Raw genomic sequence first — 13,554 nt, 5'->3', positions numbered from 1 at the left:
ACAACATCTTTCCAATAGGAAGGAGACCAAAATTGCATGCAATATTCCATCAGTGGCCTAACCAATGTCCTGTACAGCCGCAACATGACCTCCCAACTCCTACACTCAATACTCTGACCAATAAAGGACAGCATACCACATGCCTTCTTCACAGTCATATCAGCCTGCGACTCTACTTTCAAGGAGCTATGAACCTGCGCTCCAAGGTCTCTTTGTTCAGCAACACTGTCTAGGACCTTATCATTAAGTATATAAGTCCTGCTAAGATTTCCTTTCCCAAAATGCAGCACCTCGCATTTATCTGAATTAAACCCATCTGCCACTTCTCAGCCCATTGGCCAATCTGGTCAAGATCCTGTTGTAATCTGAAGTAACCCTCTTCGCTGTCCACTACACCTCCAATTTTGGTGTCATCTGCAAACTTACTAACTGTACCTCTTATGCTTGCATCCAAATCATTTATGTAAATGACAAAAAGTAGAGGGCCCAGCACTGATCCTTGTGGTACTCCACTGGTCACAGGCCTCCAGTCTGAAAAACAACCCTCCACCACCACACTTTGTCTTCTATGATTGAGCCAGTTCTGTATCCAAATGGTTAGTTCTCCTTGTATTCCATGAGATCTAACGTTGCTAATCAGTATCCCATGGGAACCTTGTTGAATGCCTTACTGAAGAACATATAGATCACATCTACTGTTCTTCCCTCATCAATCCTCTTTGTTACTTCTTCAAAAAACTCAATCAAGTTTGTGAGACATGATTTCCCACGCACAAAACCATGTTGACCATCCCGAATCAGTCCTTGCCTTTCCAAATACATGTACATCCTGTCCCTCAGGATTCTCTCCAACAAGTTCCCATCACCGAGGTCAGGCTCAACGGTCTATAGTTCCCTGGCTTGTCCTTACCACCCTTCTTAAACAGTGACACCACGTTAGCCAACCTCCAGTCTTCCGGCACCTCACCTGTGACTATCAATGATACAAATATCTCAGCAAGAGGCCCAGCAATCGCTTCTCGAGCTTCCCACAGAGTTCTCGGGTACACCTGATCAGGTTCGGGGATTTATCCAACTTTAACCGTTTCAAGACATCCAGCACTTCCTCCTCTGTAATCTGGAGATTTTGCAAGATGTCACCATCTATTGCCCTACACTCTATATCTTCCATAACCTTTCTCCACAGTAAATATTGATGCAAAATATTCATTTAGTATCTCCCCCATTTTCTGTGGCTCCACACAAAGGCCACCTTGCTGATCTTTGAGGGGCCCTATTCTCTCCCTAGTTACCCTTTTGTCCTTAATATATTTGTAAAAAACCTTTGGATTCTCCTTAATTCTATTTGCCAAAGCTATCTCATGTACCCGTTTTGCCCTCCTGATTTCCCTCTTAAGTATACTCCTACTTCCTTTATACTCTTCTAAGGATTCACTCGATCTATCCTGTCTATACCTGACATGTACTTCCTTCTTTTTCTTAACCAAACCCTCAATTTCTTTAGTCATCCAGCATTCCCTATACCTACCAGCCTTCCCTTTCACCTTGACAGGTATATACTTTCTCTGGATTCTTGTTATCTCATTTCTGAAGCTTTCCAATTTCCAGTTGTCCCTTTACCTGCAAACATCTGCCTCCAATCAGCTTTTGAAAGTTCTTGCCTAATACCATCAAAATTGGCCTTTCTCCAATTTAGAACTTCAACTTTTAGATCTGTTCTATCCTTTGCCATCACTATTTTAAAACTAATTGAATTATGGTCGCTGGCTCCAAAGTGCTCCCCCACTGACACCTCAGTCACCTGCCCTGCCTTATTTCCCAAGAGTAGGTCAGGTTTTGCACCTTCTCTAGTAGGTACATCCACATACTGAATCAGAAAATTGTCTTGTACACACTTAACAGATTCCTCTCCATCTAAACCATTAACACTATGGCAGTCCCAGTCTGTGTTTGGAAAATTAAAATCCCCTATTATAACCACCCTATTATTCTTACAGATAGCTGAGATCTCCTTACAAGTTTGTTTCTCAATTTCCCTCTGACTATTTGAGGAGTCTATAATACAATCCCAATCAGGTGTTCATCCCTTTCTTATTTCTCAGTTCCACCCAAATAACTTCCCTGGATGTATTTCTGGGAATATTCTCCCTCAGCACAGCTGTAATGCTATCCCTTATCAAAAACAGCACTCCCCCTCCTCTCTTGCCTCCCTTTCTATCCTTCCTGTAGCATTTGTATCCTGGAACATTAAGCTGCCAGTCCTGCCCATCCCTGAGCCATGTTTCCGTAATTGCTATGATATCCCAGTCCCATGTTCCTAACCATGCCCTGAGTTCATCTGCCTTCCCTGTTAGGCCCCTTGCATTGAAATAAATGCAGTTTAATTTATTAGTTCTACCTTGTCCCTGCCTGCCCTGACTGTTTGACTCACTTCTGTTCTCAACTGTACAGTCTCAGATTGATTTCATTCCTCACTATCTCTCTGGGTCCCACATCCCCACCTTACTAGTTTAAATCCTCCCGAGCAGCTCTAGCAAATCTCCCTGCCAGTATATTCGTCCCCTTCCAATTTAGGTGCAATCCATCCTTCTTGTACAGGTCACTTCTACCCCAAAAGAGATTTCAATGATCCAAAAATGTGAATTCCTCTCCCACACACCAGCTCCTCAGCCATGTATCTTTTGAAAATTGAAGAAAACCTCCATCATTGTCCAGAAGATAGCTTGCTAGAGGAAATCTGACAATGGAGGAACATGAGAAATTTCCTTGAACCAAATTCCACCTCCTGTCCCAAGTGAAAGTCAAAAAGAAAGTGAATGTTTTCTCGTATCACGCAATCTCCAGTAGAGCAAAGTGAGTCAGAGTTTTGATTTTGACAAATCAGTCAGTTTCCGATTACATGATGTTGCTTGGCAGCTTCAATATTCAGTGTTGACTCAGCCTGAGATGTTGTGAGAGCAGAGTAAAATGATTGAAAATGGAAGCAGACAGCCAGATAGCAAATGGGAGAAGACCAATAGATCACTGGAAAGAATGTGGGAAGGAAAAGTAAATCGTTTGTTCTTTTCCTTATTTCTTGTCAAATTAGGATATTTTTGTTGAGCACCAATGAAGAGTTCTGAAAAAAAATTTCCTTTTACATAAAAATGACTGAAAATATTACTCATTTTGTTTTAGTTACAATTCCTATTGTAATATTGCACAGATCTCAGATATCGCATGAAGCACTGAAGTATAAAAGGTGTCTATCATACTCTCTGTACATTATGTCAGTCAGTCAACCTCTCATTCTGTCAGCCTGTGAGTTAGATAATCTCTCATTCTGTCAGCCTGCAAGTCAGTCACCTCTTATTTTGTCAGTCCACCAGTCAGCCAGTCAACACTGTATATATTATAATAACGGTAAGTAGATAACCTAGACTATACATAAGTTTGAGATGTCGTGTACATAGTTAGTTGTTAATACACATCCAAACATCTGTCTCAATAAGAACCCAAATTTTTGTAGTTTGTGTGACTTGGTCTAAAATATAGAAAACCACATTACAGTCACACATCACAGTTAGAACAACTTTGCAGTCCACCCTGTTAAATTTTAAACTATTATTTATGTTGGGTTAGTCATCTGGTACTCCAGAAAATTATGTACATGTACAATTTCAAATTTAATATATAAATGAGCTATGAGTGTAGTACTGTGTATACTGAACAATTTCTCAAAATGCTCTCTCCGCTGTCTTCTCAGTTGAAGCAATATAAATAAGGTCTGTTCAAGAATAACTGCCAACAGTTGAACAGATATTAGTCTTGCCCAGTACAATACACAACACCTTAGCAACCATTCCCCATTTTAAACACTGTTCCATAGTTACCAATTCAAACTTCCACGTTGACGTTTGCTCTGGAATGTCTTCGCCAGCCTCCACATAAATCTTGAATGACAACTTTAGTCCATCCATTAACCTAGAATTAATCTCTCCATTGTCTGCTACAGACTCTGAGAACAACTTCAGCCAACAACTAGGCACCAGGACACCTTCAGGCTTCCCACAAGGCTGTTCAGTCACCCCTGACAAACAACTCTACATTTTGTCCACACACACAAGAGAAGTTTTGAATATTGAATGCAGACCTGGAGCAGAATTGCCAACTAACTCAATTTACTTTATGACAATTGATTCAAGTGGCTTTTCTCTTTGTTTCACCATTTCTGTCCCTTCCCCTTCTCAGGTATCGATTGGTTGCACACTAGGTTTCATGGGCACTGCTAACCAACTGGTACCTCCACTTTGCACCCATTTTTTGTGCTTGATCAAAGACAGTTCCTCTAATTATTCATTCGACATCAGAGGCATCACCTATTGATGGCTCTTCACCTAACCTGTATTTTCTAGGTGGAGGTTACTGGCAGAGTGTCAGTGGTTGGAACTCTTGCAGGTTGTTTCAAACTCCACTTTGTGCACTGAACCTGTTAATAATTAGAATCCCTACCGTGTGGAAACAGGCCCTACAGCCCAACAAGTCCACATTGACCCTCAGAAGGTTTTCCTACAAGGACCCATGACCCTACCCTATTACTCTACATTTCCCCTGTCTAATGCAACTAACCTACACATCCCTGAATATTATGGGTGATTTAGCTTGGTCAATTCACCTAACCTGCACATCTTTCGACTGTGGGAGGAAACCAGAGCACACCCACACAGACACAGGGAGAATGTGCAAACTCCACACAGGCAGTCACCCGAGGCTGGAATCGAACCTGGGTCCCTGACACTGTGAGGCAGCAGTGAGCCACTGTGCTGCCCTAATGGTGACCTTGCTGTTGAAATAGCTTGGCTTGATTGTTGGGGGTCCATTATCTCAGTTGATTGGATGGCTGGTCTGTGCTGCAGAGAGATGCCGATAGTGTGAGATCAATTCCTGTACCAGCTAAGGTCATTATGAGAGCCCTGCTTTCTCAAACTTGTCCCTTGCCTGAGGCATGGTGGCCGTCAGGTTATACACATCACCAGAAGCCTCTCTTTAATTAGAGAGAGCAGCCTATGGTCACCCAGGACTACTCAACTTCACTTCACTTATAGCTTGGTCTCACCAGCTCCTTACCAAGCTCCTTGACTTGATTCTAGCCGAGACACTACAACAACAGCCTGCATCTCCATAGTGCTTTGAACCAATGTCAAGTGGTCCACTTGGCACTGCACAAACAGAATCTGGCACCAGGCCACATTAGGAGATATAAGGACAGGTGGCCAAAGGCTTGAACTTTAAGATCTGGGTTCATGTTGAAAAGACAGCTTCAGAGGTGTGAGAAGGAGATTCCAGAACCTAGATACAGTGACAGAGAGCTGTGAGATTTAGGAAAGTGCAGCAAGTCAGAATCAAAAGACCACAGTAATCTCTGAATGTTGGAGGTTTGGAGCAACTGTAGAGATAAGGAGGCTGAGGCCATGGAGGGATTTGAAAACAAGGATAGGAGTTTTAAATCTGGGATGTTGCTGAAGCCAGTGCAGGTTGATTTCAACTCCAACTGATCTGGTGTGTGTGTGAGTGTGAGTGTGAGTGCGTGTGAGTGCATGTGTGTGCGTGTGTGTGTGTGTGTGAGAGTGAGAGTGTGTGTGTATGAGTGTGTGTGTGTGAGAGTGTGAGTGAGAGAGAGAGAGAGAGAGAGAGAGAGATGGTGGTGAGAGAGTGTTTGACTGCTGCACGCTGTAAGAGTTGGTGATGACTGACTGAAACTAAACTCTCCCTCTCTCCCCACAGCACTGCTGCTGCTGTATGATATCACGAGCAAGTCATCGTTTGACAACATCAGGGTAAGATGCTTCAAATTTCCTGACTCCCAGGCAAATAAATTTGGGGAATTCAGATGGTGGAATGATCCTGCAAAAGGAGAGTCCATTTTCATACAATCTGGAAGCAGGCTATTCAGCCCACACTAATTCCCAAACAGCAACCCATCCAGACTAACAGCCCTACCTTATTTCTGTAACCCTGCATTTCCCCTGGCTAATCCACGTAGCCTACACATCTTTGGACTGTGGAAGGAAATCCATAAAGAATATGCAAACTCCATACAGACAGTTGCCCAACGTGGGATCGAACCTGGGACCCTGCCGCTGTGAGGCAGCAGTGCTAACCACTGAGCCAACCTTTTTACTCTCCTTGTTTCAATGCCCACTGTTTTCACCATGATCAAGTTAGACAGTGGGACTAACGTAGATAGGTTGATGCAGATGGATAAAATGCTCCTTCTGTTATGTATGACTCAATGACTCTAAGCTTCATCATTCAGTCACCTTCGCAAACTGAATGTCAACTCAGAGCAACAAGCTCATCTCTGAACCTGGAGGTCATGGGGTCACTGATCCACTCTACAAACACCAGCAAGTAATCCCGGCTGCTGACACAGTACAGCACCAAGAGAGTACTGCGTTGTTGGAATCACCATCTTTCAGATATGCTGCAGTGTCAAGCATGTAACCCTAGAGTTGTACTTTGATGCAGTATAGACGGAGAAAGCATTAAACCAAGCCCCATTTGCATCTCAAGCTGACAGCAAAACTCACAGAATCTCAGAATTGTTACTGCATGGAAGGAGGCCATTCAGCCCATTGGGCCTGCAGTGGCTGAATGATTTAGTCCAATTCTATTACCTAGCGTCAATCTCCTGCCTTTTCTAATGTCTAAAAATGCTCCCACCTTCAGTTGAAATGCAACCAGGGAGGACAGTGCCCTTTGTTAGAAAGGAAGATCACATTTCTATAGCACTTTTCTTGGCCATAAGACATCCCAAAACACTTTGCAGTCAACTATGTACTTTTTAGTGTAAATTGACATGGTAAGGAGGTACAACAGCCAATTCATGCATAGCAAGCTCTCACAAACGGCAAAGTAAAACTTGCCAAATAATCTGTTGTTTTACGATGTTGATTGAAGGATAAATATTCACCAGAATACTAAGGATAACTGCCATGCTTTTCAGTTAAATAGTGCAGTTGAATAATTAATGTCTAACTGAAAAGGAAAGTCAGGTCTCAGAGTAATATCACATCCAAAATGCGGCAGTACAGCACCCCCTCAGCTAGCCTTGATCTTCCATGCACAAGTCATAAAGTGGGTCTTGAGCCCAGAGCCTTTGAGTCAGCATGTGAGAATATCACCCACTGAGCTCCAGCTGCCAATATGCACTGTTCTCTCTCAACCAGAAAGTGATCAGGAGGTTTTCCTACCCTCAGTCTAATTCTAACCTTAACCCTAATAAGTCCAGGAAGAGCCATGTTCTCAGTTAAAACATGCCAAGGATGAGATATAAGCTGCCTTTTCTCTTTCAGATAAAGTGCACCTTCAATTTTTATCTCTAATTAACTAGTCATTGCTGAGAATGTCACAATGCGTGGAACTAGCAGTTGAACTATCAATGTCAGCCTTGAGGGGCAGAAACAGTCTTGGGGAAGTGTTAAGAAGCTTAATTGGTATTCAGCTGTTGACACTTTACTCACACCATCCAACACCTTCGTCATCTGCAGAGACTCGACATTTCACTCACACCATTTGTATGATCTTTTGATCTTTCTGCCCTTGATCTCTCTGGCCGTACATTCTGTGCTCTGTGTTCCTCCTTCTCACTTTATCTGGTGAAGGGGCTGTTGCTCTGAAAGCTGGTGATTTCTAATAAACCTGCTGGACTACAACCAGGTGAAATTTGATTCCCGAATACACAGAAAGATGAGCAGAAATGCCAGGCACAAGATCCTGGCCACTCTGCTCTATTATGTTCTGGAGTGAGTCTCTTCAGTGAACCCGTGATCTAGTATGCTATTAGAAAGGTTTTGGAGCTTATGAAAACTGAGTCCATTGGTCTCACTGGGGGCTCGATGGTCCTGAGTGCCCAGGTATCAAGTAAAGCTCCTGTCCTGATCGCCATCCAGTGGCTGCTGCTATCACATGCAAAAATATAAGGCAGAGGGGAATGATATCAAGTTTAACTCTGCAGACTCGTGTGGTTAAATAGACTATCAAATTTGGGCTAGATAAAGTTGTCAAATCCAATGACTTGGAGAAGGGAATAACAGCTATGGAAAGTAAATTTAGAAGCCTACTTCTGAACCAAGGATTCAAATCCATGAAAAATGTTTGACAATTGGAATAAAAGTGTAAAGAATCTCAGATAAACAGTCTTCAAAGGAATCTAACGAATTGCTTAGACATGATTTCCCTTTCAAAAAACTATACTGACTATTCCTGAATACCTCGAACTTTTCCAATTGTCTCATTATAACTTCCTAACCCTAATCCAAACACTAATCCTAACCCTAACCCTATCCTAATCTGAACCTTACTCTTAACCCTAATCCTAAATTTAATCCTGACTGTAATCCTAATCCTAACCATAATCCTACCCTAACCCTAATTCTAATCCTAATCCTAACTTTAACCATAATCCTAACCCTAACCCTAAACCTAACCCTAACCCTAAACCCAACCCTAAACCTATTCCTAACCCTAATCCTAAACCTTACCCTCATTCTAACCCTAATATTAACCCTAACCCTAACTGTAATCCTAACCTAACCCTAATCCTAACCCTAGCCCTAATCTGAACTCTAATTCTAACCATAATCCTAAAACTAATCCTAATCTTAACCCCAATTCTAACCCAAACCCTAATCTAAACCGTAACCCTAATCCTAACCCTAATTCTAATCCTAAACCTCACCCTAATCTAAACCCTAACCCTAATCCTAACCCTAACCTGAACCCTAACCCTAACACTAACGCTAACCCTCACCCATGACAGACATGAAACTGACTGGCCTAGGATTTTCTGTTTTCTGCCTTCTTCCCTTCTTCAAAAGAAGAGTTGTATTTGTCATTTTCTAGTCTGATGGGACCTGACTAGGGTCTATTTTTAAATTTGGAAAGTTTAATGCCAATGCATCTTCTTCCTCATTGGCCACCTTTAAAGTCCTTTATACCCAAGGATTGGTGAACTTGCAGCTCCATCAGTTTGCTCAGCACCTTCCCTGGTGATTATAATTTTACCAGGCACCTCTATTCCTTCAATCATTAATCTACTGGGATTTGTTTTATCTTTGTATTTATTCTTTAGATCACCATTTCCTTATTATCTACTATTAGCACCCTGTTTCCACCCTTGAGAGGACCAACATTCCTTTTAACCTACTCTTTTCCTTTACAGATATCCTGGAAACTATCTGTTGGTACACTAGCTTTCACTCATACTCTAATTTATTAGACCTGATTACCTATTTGTCAATCTCTGCAATTCACTCGATTCTGACCAGTCATTTGACCCACCACCCATTTTTGCATAAGTATATGCCTTTTACTTTAGATTGATGTTTACCCAAACTTCTTTAGTTAACCATAGATAGTGGGTTCTCCTGTTGGAATTTTTCTTTGTATTAGGAATGCACTTGCTCAGAGTATTGTGAAATTTCTTTTCATATGGCCTGTGATCAGCGGTGCGCTGTAAGGATCATTGCTGGGTACACTACTTTTTGTCATTTTGATTTGGATGTGAATATAGGATATATGGATAATAAGTGGAGAAACTCAGGAAGACTTGGGGACTTGAGGAAGTTAATGGTGATATTTTGGGGACAGTCCATATCGCAATAGAGGAGCTGTTGGACATGTTAGAACATGTTGGACGTGTATGAAGGTGGATAAGTCTGATTGTCCTGATCAGATATATCCAAGAACAGTGTAAGAGGCAGGAGAAGAAATTGTAGGGGGCCCTGGTTAATATTCTTGCATTATCAGTAGCCATGGGTGAGGTGCCAGCAGACTAGAGGATAGCAAATTTTATGCCTTTATTCAAGAAGGGCTGGAAAGAAAAACCTGGGAACTATAGACCAGTAAGCCCTTGGTGTTACCATTGGTGTTAGGCAAGTTTCTTGAGAAGATTCTGAGATAAGATGGAAAGGCAGGGTTTATTTAGGAGTAGTCAGCATGGCTTTGTGCATGGGAGATAATGCCAATTTGTTGGCGTTCTTTGGTAAAGTGACCAGGAAGGTTGATGAGGGCAGGGCAGTGGACGTAGTCTATATGGATTTCAGTAAGGCCTTTGAAAAGTTTTCACATGATTGGCTGCATTGGAAGGTTAGAACGCATGGAATGCAGGGGAGCTGGCAAATTGGATACATTATTGGGTTGATGGTAGGAAGCAGTGGGTAATAGTGGAAGGATGCTTGTCGGACTGGAGGCCTGTGACTAGTGGAGTGCCTCAGGGGTTGGTGCTGGGCCCATTGCTGTTTGTTATCTGTATCAATGATTTGGATGAGAATGTGCAAGGCATGATTAGTAAATTTGCAGATGACACTAAAATATGCGGTATCATGGACAATGAGGAAGGTTATCAGAAATTGCAGCAGGACCTTGATCAGCTGGGGAAATGGGCCAAGAAATGGTAAATGGAGTTTAATATAGATAAGTGTGAAGTCTTGCATTTTGGAAAGTCAAATCAAGGCAAGGGTTTCATGAATGAGTGCAGTGGAACAGAGGGACCTTGGAGTTCAGGTGCACGGATCTGAAAGTGGAGTCACAGGTAGAGAGGGCAGTGACGGTGGTTTTTGGCACACAGGCCTTCATCAATCAGAGCATTGAGTATTGTCGGAGAATTTAGCCCAATTAATCAGAGATCACAAACACGCAAATCAGATTGAGAACTGACAAGGATTTATTTAACAAAGAGCGACATTGCGAAAGAGACATGACTCTGTTGAAACAGTTACTGACAGGCTGTTCAGAAGGAACCATAGCTTCTTCCCTGAATAGATAATACAGTGGAGTTTTATACCCTTACAACAATGAAGTGTGCGTTATGTGAATGGTGGGAGTTGTACAACAAAGAGAAATAAAGTTCATTCATTGAAGAGATTTAAGTGTCTGTTGTCTGACAATGAGTTTCTTAATTGACTCAGGAGATTCCAATCCTTGGCTGGAGTAGGTATTAGTGCGTTTCATCCAGGTATCAATGTGTTTGTATTGTTGAGGGGGAACAAAGTACCTTTGGTTCCTCCTTTTCTAGGTGCCCTTTGTGAAGGCTTGACTCCTAGTGAGAGCAACTGTGCCCTAAGGGCTTCGGAGGTGCTGGGCTATTGTAGAGTGGGAGGCTCATCTGAAGAATGGTCTGGGGCTGGATGAGTCATGTCCTGAGGTATGTGTGATGTCTGGGATGGATGATTTGGCCAGTTTGAGGCATTGGGGGTAGGTTTAGTGGCTAAATGCAGACATTTTATCTTGTGTGTTCTGTGACCCTGTTAAGGGGAGGCCGGGACCCATATTTTCTCCCACAGAGTATAGAGTTAGGAAGGTATGTCGCAGTTATACACGATGTTGGTGAGCCCTCACTTGGAGTATTGTGTTCAGTTTTGGTCACTTTGCTACAGAGTGCAGAAGACATTTATAAGGATGCTGCCAGGACTCAAGGGTCTGAGTTATAGGGAGAGCTTAGACAAGCTAGGACCTTTTTCTTTAGAGTGTAGGAGCTTGAAGGGAGTCTTATAGAAATGTATAAGATTATGAAAGCATGGATATGGTGAATGAATTCAGTCCTTTTCCCAGGGTCGGAACAAGAGGGCATCAGTTTAAGGTTAGGGGGGAAGAAATAAATGGGAACCTGAGGTGCAACATTTTTAGGTAGAGGTGGTAGCGAAAGTGGTTGAGGCAAGTATGTTAACAATATTTAAAAGATTTAGAAGGATATGGACCAAGTGCAGGGAAATGGGGTTAGCATGGATGGACATTTTGGTCGGCATGGAGTGGTTTCGGCTGAATGGCCTGTCTCCATGCTGTAGGACTGTATGAGGAGAGCCAGATGGAGTTTAATCTAGATAAATGTGAGGTGCTTCCTCCAAGTGTTGTTCAACTTGGAGGAGTAATGATTCATCAGCGAGAGAGGATAGTACATGGTAATCAGCAGGAGGTTTCCTTGTCTATGTTTAACCAGAAGCCATGAGGCTTCATGGAGTCTGGCCTCAATATTGAGGATTTGTAGGGCAACTCCATCCTAACTGTATACCATTGTACCACCTCCTAGGTCTTTCCTGGGATAGGACATATCCAGGGATGAGTTTGGGACATTACCTATAATGGATGATTCCATGAGTATGAGTACATCAGTCTGTTGTTGGACTAGTCTGTGAGACAGCTCTCCCAATTCGGGCACAAGCCCTAGATGAGCATCCAAGATGGCGGCAGAGTGGGGCTCCACAGCTGGGGCTCATCCACTCCATCTGCATTTCTTTTTTTCATTTTTTTTCTTCGTTTTACTTAGCTCTGTGAAGAGCTAGGTCATGATGATAGCAGCAGCATTGATGGTGGCAAGGTAAGCCCAATGTTGGTTCATGGTGAATTTGAATTCCCAGCAGTTTCTACATCAACGAGGTGGGCTCAGCGCTGACTCATGCAGCTAGAGTAGAGATGAATTTGGGTTCCCCCGGCATCTGCGTCCAGCACAGTCTCATGAAGGCAGGGCCTGGTGGCATTGGCAGTGGCTCCGTCGGCAAGGTAGTACGGGAGCGGACTGGATGTAAAAACAAGGACTGCAAATGCTGGAAACCAGATTCTAGATTAGAGTAGTGCTGGAAAAGCACAGCAGTTCAGGCAGCATCCGAGGAGCAGGAAAATCGACGCTTTGGGCAAAGGCCTTTCAAGGACTCTAGGCAGATGAGCCAATTTTGGGTCAGCAACATCAGTGGCAGCTGTATTGGCGAGGCCCAGCGAGGACCCATGATGGTGGTAGCGGAGGCAAGGTAACACCGGAGAGTGGCAATTCTTGTTTCAGCGACATGGTGAGAGGAACAAGGAGAACTGTAAAGTTGAACTTTATTTATTTTGCTTTTATATGTTTTTGTTTATTTTTCTGTATTTTAAAATGGCGCTGAAAAGTGGCTAAAGTATAACCGCACGAATTGTAGTGATTGTAATGAAGTAGACTTCACAGATTATGAGTTCCTTAATTGGGGCTGTTAATCTGGTTCAATCAGGGAGCCTTGACTGACAAATAAAAACAGGAGTGTCAGGGCAGTGGTGGTGGAGTGGCAGTAATGATACTGAATGAAAATCCCAGGCTAAAGTTCTTCAGGTCATGAGTTCAAATTCCTCTCAAAATGATAGTGAAATTTGAGTTCAATATAAAAGAAAGAAGTGTCAGAGGTTCTGTTCACTCTGAGAGCTGTCTCTGAGGGAGTTGGATCAGTGTCAAGGACTCTCCACGTGTAAGTAAAGGGTGAGATGGTGACAGGATACCAGCCTCTGTGGAGTTAGTTTACTTTTCACTCCACTGAAAAGGATTATTTGTTTATGACAGGAAGTAGGGCTGTGAATGCTGTTAGCACCTATTTATTGTGTAAGCATAGCCTGGTGAAGCTGATAGTGGAAATGTCAAGGCTCATTTGGAGTGCTTTATTCCAGAGGATGACGCTTGTTGACAAAGATGTGACGTGAAACAGATAGACTGAATGGAGGTGGAGTGCAGGAAATCAATTGAGTTGCAGCAGCAGGTCGAGGTTAGAGAGCTGCAAA

General features: G+C 42.8%; 1 protein-coding gene across 5 annotated transcripts in view; it reads left to right on the top strand.

Annotated features, from left to right (window-relative positions):
- LOC132827708 (ras-related protein Rab-37-like) overlaps positions 1-13,554 on the top strand; it is a 290,033-nt gene that overhangs the window by 266,519 nt on the left and 9,960 nt on the right. For all 5 annotated transcript variants that reach the window (XM_060844394.1, XM_060844392.1, XM_060844390.1 and 2 more), the window contains one exon: positions 5,764-5,816. In XM_060844394.1, coding sequence (XP_060700377.1) covers positions 5,764-5,816 — 53 coding nt within the window. The remainder of the gene's footprint in view (positions 1-5,763; positions 5,817-13,554) is intronic.

The sequence above is a fragment of the Hemiscyllium ocellatum genome, chromosome 25 (assembly GCF_020745735.1).
Source record: "Hemiscyllium ocellatum isolate sHemOce1 chromosome 25, sHemOce1.pat.X.cur, whole genome shotgun sequence".
NCBI classification, from domain to species: Eukaryota; Metazoa; Chordata; class Chondrichthyes; order Orectolobiformes; family Hemiscylliidae; genus Hemiscyllium; species Hemiscyllium ocellatum.
This window is presented reverse-complemented; position numbering and strand designations above follow the sequence as displayed.